The 7,815-nt window shown below is 38.4% G+C and overlaps 1 protein-coding gene across 2 annotated transcripts in view; it reads right to left on the bottom strand.

Moving 5' to 3' along the window:
* Positions 1-1,881: 1,881 nt before the first annotated feature.
* NEDD4 (NEDD4 E3 ubiquitin protein ligase) overlaps positions 1,882-7,815 on the bottom strand; it is a 142,190-nt gene continuing 136,256 nt past the window's right edge. For both annotated transcript variants that reach the window (XM_061431208.1, XM_061431207.1), the window contains 5 exons: positions 6,640-6,699; positions 6,447-6,554; positions 5,595-5,691; positions 2,906-2,978; positions 1,882-2,349 (listed from right to left, as the gene is read on the bottom strand). In XM_061431208.1, coding sequence (XP_061287192.1) covers positions 2,247-2,349; positions 2,906-2,978; positions 5,595-5,691; positions 6,447-6,554; positions 6,640-6,699 — 441 coding nt within the window. In that variant the 3' untranslated portion in view covers positions 1,882-2,246. The remainder of the gene's footprint in view (positions 2,350-2,905; positions 2,979-5,594; positions 5,692-6,446; positions 6,555-6,639; positions 6,700-7,815) is intronic.

Raw genomic sequence — 7,815 nt, 5'->3', positions numbered from 1 at the left:
ATCATGTGGTAAAATCATTTTTTAACAAAAGCAGTTTTCATGTTCAGTTCTACATAATGAGAACATTCCAAAATGCATTGGCTCATCTTAACACTACTTTGCTCATGTAGAGAAAATGAATTCTGATGGTAAGATCCATATACACATAAAAATATGTATACATATATTTGTATATATTCAATACCAGAGATGATCCTTCCCTGTCTGTTAGCAGTCAATTCATGTTTAAATGAAGAGATTTCTCTTTGGGAGTGTGGTTCATGTTCACACCTGATTTGACAAAATCTGATGGCCAGCACAAAGTACCTTCTGATTGTATGAAACTTTACAGAGCATCTCTCTGGAACGGACAACAATCTTACATGACAATGAGAGCGTGCATGCGTGGTTATTTTCCTTTGACAGATGAAGAACCAGGAACCCAGAGAGGTGAAGTATGTTGCTTCAGTTTAAACATTTGGTAAGTGATAAAAGCAGGGCGTTTCCCCTGAATGCTGGTTAACACAGAAGAAGATAAGACAGAGGGTGCATGGATCTGTGAATTACTTTCTCTAACCTGGGCTGCTGATATGATGTTTGGAAAGTGGCTTTGCTTCTGTCACTTATGAGATCCCTACCAGGTGCTGAAAAGTACACATGGTATTAGACCCCAGCAAACTGTAACCAACAGCCGGATACACTTTTTACACCTCTTGGAGTGTGTGTGTGTGTGTATTTAAGAAGATTCATAACATATATTTACAATTATCCCTAAATCACCAAAATACCATATTGAGAAATAGCTTTAACTTTTTTCAAGAGCATTTTTCTCTACAATCATTCCAATACAGGTATAAAATATATAAATACAGCCTTGGCACACTTTACCTTTGCAGATGCACTGGAACACTTTCCCTTTTGCCTTATTCTGCTCACCCTGACTTTTGATTGTTTCAAAATTCCTTTACACATCTCTAAGTTCCTTGAGGATGGGGATGGATTTCTTTGAAGCTGACAACTCTCACCCCTTGGCCTAGACAGAGCTATGCGTATCACAGGCATTCAGTAAACCTTTGTTGAATGCACGCACAGGATTTTTATGTACTTCTATTTAGCTAAAGTAGAAGTCTATCTCTAGCATTTTGCCTAAAGAGTTTTGGATTTATAGCAAAATATTTTCATAGTAAACAGTTTTTTAAAAAGCATAAGAAACATGGTAATAAATTTAAAATGATGCACTGTAACTATTCTTTGGTAATTTTTAACAAATTATTTGGTTTTTTTGACTAAAGTGAAATACTAAAAATATAAAAATGCAACTACAGAAATTAGCTTAATCTGTAAACATAATAAACCCTGTAAACATATAAGTACTACATAATTGTGCAAGTGTAAAGAATGACTAGTAAAGGCAAGTATTATACATTTAACTTAGTTCTTCAAGGCATATTTAGGAATACTGCTTTGTCGAGCTTTAGTTTGAAGAAGGAATTCTTTTAACTAAATGAAAACAGTAAAGAGTAATGGCTCTATCAATGAGCCATAGGATATACAGGCAAGAGGGAGGCACTGATACCTTTCAACCTTCGCAAATCTGAATTTGCTTCACATGTCCTATGAACTACCTTGTTTAGTAAAACCGCGTACTAACAAAAGCCAAATACTTTTAAAATGAAGAAGTAAACAGCTTTTTGTAAGTGAATCAGTTGACTGAAAATATAGGTTACACACTTTCCAATATTTTTCCAAAAACCTGCTACTGCATGTGCAGTAGGCAGGTCTAAAAAATAATAACTAGCTGCAGGCAGCACTGAATATATTGTCGTGTACTCAGTATTGAAGTTTTTTTCCCCAAATTTCAGTTCTCCTTCTCAAAAAAATCACACTTTTCACACATGACACTTATCACAGGTATTCACAGTTATCATTTCAGTAGTTTAAGAAAGAACTGCCTGGCAAATACTGTAAAAGAGGTAAATCCAAGGACAAAACTCACGATTTCAGGCACACAGGACTTGGGTGTGAACTCAATCCTTGGGTGTGAACTCAAAATAGAACAAAACCACTATGTAAATGCAACACATTACTAAAATGAACGAAATAATGGAAAAGTTGTCATACTAGTTCTTCTAATTCATTGACATGATTTTCTCCAATATCTGAGAAGCATCAATGGCCAAGGATTAGTAGTTCCTTGGAAAATTTTAAGTCAAGATCTTGCTTTAAAAAAAAGTGGCAGTAAAACACCATAAATGATTACTTAAAATCTAATCAACGCCATCAAAACCCTGAGTGTTCTCAATGGCCATCTGAAGTTTATCCCATAATTCTTCAAATGACTCATAGGGTGGCAAGTCCAGGCGATTAAAGCTGAAAGAACAGAGAGGCTGGTTATGACGGACAGTGACAAAGTGACAAAGCAAGCTCCCAGGGCAAACTATTCACAGTGCAGCTATTTGTGACAGAATGTTCCAACAACAGAACAAGACCTTTTCTCTTTAGGGAGAAGGAAGGTCTAGGATTGGACTCAAGGTGCGGACTCTCTTCCGGACTTCTTGGTGGTGACCTCTGACCTCCACCCTGACCTCCAAATGTTTGGGTTCCTGTCATTTGAACCTTCAAGAGGGAATGTTCTAGGCCTTTGTGGAATGGCTTATCATCCATGTGACGGAGGCAACATATCATCAACAGCTCAGATGTGTCTCTCCAGTGTTCAGCTACCTGGACTTAAAGCCCAAGCCTGCCTGGTAAAGAAACACCTGTTCCTGAGTTAGTCTTAATGTCTCTTCATCCTCTCCCTCCCATCCCCCACCTCCTTATCTGCCACCAACAAAGCACAGAGGGAACTAGACCTTCTGTGTCTAGACTGTGAAAGGACCTTCTCTCTCTGAGGACTTGGTTCTCTAGGGTCAAAGAAACTGCTTACCAGGTATGAGCTCTTGGCAGCTTCTCAGGTGTGCCCCACTGCTCAACTGTAAATGACTGTGGTCCGTTTGAGCCTACAAGGAAGAGAAGTTACTTTGGTTTCATTTAGCCTTTATAGGAGCTCCTGAACATTTCACAACTCACTTTTGCTAATGCAGAACTTAAAACACACAGATAATTCATCTAGTTTCTTTAAATTCGAAAGAAATAATGCTGTCTTGGGCTGATGACTTTACTGTCCAGCCACGAAATGAGGACTCCTATCAGTTCATCTGTATCACAGGTATTACTCTGACCTGTGGGGCATGTCTAATGGGACTTTTGCTGTTCCCCAGCCCTGCATTTCCATATACCACCTCTATCATAGGTACACAGAAAATGGGCGTTTTTTTGAGTTCCACTGAAAACAGCTTTAATTTTTTTCTGATTATTTTTCTCTATTGCTTTATTTTTTTGCAGTAAGATTATATAATAAAAGACGTAAAGATCACCTGAAATTCCACTGTTAAATCTAAGTAAACATCCTATCATTAATCTTTTTCTGCATATGCATAGAATTTTATGTGCATGTATTCATTTATACATGCTACATTTTTCTCTTATTATGAACATTCTTAGAAACTTTTTCTTCCTTTGGAGTTTTATTCAATTATTCCTTTTGCAATTCTCAACATCCTTCAACCTCCCAGGTCATCAATGCTAACAACCTGATGAGTCACCTTCCATACTTTTCTCCATGTCTCAGACTCATATCCAAATATGTGTGTGAGAGTATAACTGTCAGAAGCAGTACTAAAAATACTATTTTCCATACTACTGTTTTCTCAAAAAGCACTGCTGTTCACACATCACCCATCACAATTATATCTACGGTTACAATTTCAGTACTTTTGTCATTGTATTTTCCATATTTTCCTGCCTCTTGATTCTCTCACCTGAACACTCCATTTGAAACACTCCCTATTAAGTCAACCAATATAAATATAACATACTTCTTCTTTCTTAGGGGGCTAAGCCACACTTCATATGGGATCCCAGTTCCACAAACAGGGCTCAAACCCGAGTGGAAGGGATCAAACCCCTGCAGTGCTAGTGTGAACTGCCAGGGAAGTCCCCGTAACATACTTTTTATTGGCTAGATAATACTGTATTGTAATATTAACATTCTGAAGCAACTTCTACTTCTTTTGTAAATTCATAAGAATTTGAATTTATAGTCTAACACTAATAACTCTGGACCTGTGTATGAGATACTGTGTTAGTCGCTTAGTCGTGTCTGAATCTTTGCGACCCCATGGACTGTAGCCAGCCAGGTCCCTCTGTCCATGGAATTTCCCAGGCAAGAATACTGGAGTGGATAGCCATTCCCTTCTCCGGAGGATCTTCCTGAACCAGAGGTCAAAGCTGGATCTCCTCCATCATAGGCAGATTCTTTACCATCTGAGCCACCAGGGAAGCCTGTATGTGAAATATCTCCTCCAAATTCCAAAAAATGCATGCCATCAGTGGGTGACTGTAGGTCTGGGCTGCATATAAGAGGACAGTGGAGCTAGAGATGGAGAGGGTGCTTGCCCTGCTTTGATTTTTCTCTACTGACTGGTCAAAGAGCAGGAGGAGAGAATGGAAGTCAGGGAAAACCACTGGAAAGACAAACCCAGTCAGGTGGGGAATGAGCATGTTGTTGAGTGGCAACTCTATAGTCTCATCCTTCTCCTTGGGAGAGAAGAGGCAGCTGCCTGACAGGTTTTGCAAACAGATGTTCAGTTAAGCTTAACAAGGAAACCACATAGGCCAAGGAGGGGATAGAAGGGCTCCGATCTTGGCTATACCTCCTCTGAAAGAGTTGTTTTTCTTGATATCTTTAAAAGCAAGTACATGCCATTCCAATAAACAGAATATTTGACTTTCTTTATTCCATTCTTTCCCCCAAATGTATTCTACTATGAAACACTCTGTATTTTGTTGTACACCTATTAGTACCCTGTGGAACTTTATATTGCTGTCTATCTTAAACCATCGCACCACAGCAATGTTTTTTCTGTAACAGAATGCAGAATGGGAATCAAATCTAAAATTCAAGAATGGAAAGTAACTTGAATCATTTCCTGTGTTCAGTTTTCTCTTTTGCTATCTTACTGAGAGTGCCTTGGACTGCAAGGGGATCAAACCAGTAAATCCTAAAGGAAATAAACCCTGCATATTCATTGGAAGGACTTCTGCTAAAGCTGAAGTACTTTGATGCTAAAGCTCCAGTACTTTGGCCATCTAATGTGAAGAGCTGACTGACTGGAAAAGATCCTGATGCTGGGAAAGATTGAAAGCAAAAGGAGAAGAGGGAAGCAGAGGATAAGAAGGTTAGATAGCATCACTGACTCAGTGGACATGAATTTGAGCAAACTCTGGGAGACAGTGAAGGACAGGCAAGCCTGGCATGCTGCAGTTCATGGGCTTGCAAAGGGTTGAGGGTTGGACATGATTTAGCAACTGAACAACAAACAACAACAACAAAATAGAAGGTGTCCATATATTTTGATCTTCTGCAGTGTATCTAACTGTAATCATTTAAAACTATGAATTCTTTTTAATTAATTAAATATTTGTATACATGAAAGAAGACTGAAGACTAGTCAGTCATGAAAAAGACAACTGGCATCAGCTCCATTTTTAAATGATCTACGGAAAATCCATACCATACAGTTCAGCAAATCCATTCATAGGCACACGGGATGTGCCAGTGACAAACTGAAGTAATCGTATTCTTTTTTCTGAGTCCATCATTAAAACAGCCTGCATAAAATATAAGCAGCATTTAGGAACATCACTGGAAAAAATGTTAACAAAACTACCCTTAAAAATATGTTACCAGAGTTTAGTTAGAGTCTGAATCATCACTTGTGAAATTTGCATGTTTCCTTTACTTCAAGTTGTGTTTATGGTGGTTTACAAAGTTCTTGAGACTCCATTTCCAAGGCTCCATGGTAACTGTTGAGAATGGGGTTATAGCCTAACAAAGTGACAAAATTTCCTCTTGGCTGTGACTATGTGGCTTTTTAAAATTTTTTATTTACTGGAATTATTATTTAAAAATTGTATTTACTGGCATACCCATTTCTCTATCACATTCCAAGGAGCCAAGTAGGAGTCCCAGAGAATACACTGCAGGTTACAAGTTCCCTTGAAGAATCCCTTCTTTAGTAAGGAACCAAGAGCCTCTCTATCAGCTAATACTGCCACTTACTACATTTTACTTATCTACAAATAAGTATGTATGAAGGTAAATGTATATAGTACAAAATAAAAAACAATTTTTGTGGGGCTATGTACTGGGTTGGCCAAAAAGTTCATTTGGTTTAAAAGTAAAATTTAAAAACATATTTTTCATTTTCACCAAGAACTTAATTGAATAACATATTCCCTAACTGAGCAAACTTTCTGGCCCACTCAATATATTTTTTGTCTTATCTATATGTGATCCACTAGTATAGGTAAATATGACTGAATCTATCAAAAAGTAACATAAGAAAAGGGAAACCTTCTATTACCTTCCAAAACCACTGGATGACTTGATGATTTATGCTGTAGCCATTTTTGTACTTTGTGTGTTCTCTCCAGTCGTTCACATCCACATCTCCCAAGCCACACATCAGAAGCTACATAAGAAGACATGTCAAACTGTAGACAAGAAAAATCAGGGGTACAAAAGTCCTGTTTTAAGATAAAAGCAATATTTCTTACCTCTAGTTCATTTTCATCAAAAATTTTGATGAGATCCTGTGGTATCAGTTCAAAAAACCCCTAGAAGAAAGAATATATTTAAAACCCTAGTTAGTGGGGTCAATGGACAATTTCATACTTCCGTTTCTGGGTGGGAATGGAGAAATCCCATACCCACACGGATTCCTACCCCTACATGGTTCATGGGCTCTTTAACTGACATTTCAATGTCAGCAAGAAAGTACACGTTTGTTCTCCCATTGATTCCTCAAAGTGGTTATTTTCAAACCACCCTACACCTTTCAAGCTTCCTTCTCCACGTCACCCTTTACAGCAGACAATTTCTATTTGAGAGAGAAAATAAAAGCAGTTCTGCTGGATGGAATTCCCTTCAACATTCTGCACCCCCACTTAGCACCAACATCCATGAGGGTCTTGTCCCCATTGCAGTGGAGAGAGGGACCACTTCCTCTCTGTGCTTCGTTTGTTTCCCCAAGGATGTCTTCACCAAACCTTTACTAGCTCACATTTTTTTTTTTGTTTAAGATTTTTTGGGGGATGTGGATCATTTTTCAAGTCTTTATTGAATTTGTTACAATACTGCTTTTGTTTTATGTCTTGGTTTTTTGGCCACGAGGCATGTGGGATCTCAGTTCCCCAACCAGAGATGGAACCTGCACCCCCTGCATTGGAAGGCAAAGTCTTAACCACTAGACCATCAGGCAAGTGCCTATTAACTCACTCTTGATGCATCTAAATTTGTTCAAGCCATATTTACTTTCAAAACAAAATAAGAAAGCAAACCCCTCTTTCTTCTCTTCACACCCATGTTCTGGACAGTGTTACTACACATTACCAAATCCACTTGCTCCCCCTCATCCCTCAACCACTGCAATCTGACCTCTTCACCAATGCTTCCCTGAAACTGTCTTGGAGAAAGTCAAAGACAACCTTATGGCTACATCTAAGGAATACTTACTAGTTCCCTATCTTATCTGACTTCTCTATACTATGATATTGTTGACAATACCTTTGTTCTTGAAACTGTCTGCTGTTGACGGTTTTCCTCTTATGTCTCTGCCTTTGCTGATTTTCTCTGATGTCTCCTTTCTTCCTGTCCATTCCTTAAATGTTGGTGTTCCGACATCCCCGTGTGTGGCCATCCACTTTCACCATTCTTACCATTCTTTTGAATTT

This window comes from Bos javanicus, chromosome 10 (assembly GCF_032452875.1).
Source record: "Bos javanicus breed banteng chromosome 10, ARS-OSU_banteng_1.0, whole genome shotgun sequence".
Lineage (NCBI taxonomy): Eukaryota > Metazoa > Chordata > Mammalia > Artiodactyla > Bovidae > Bos > Bos javanicus.
This window is presented reverse-complemented; position numbering and strand designations above follow the sequence as displayed.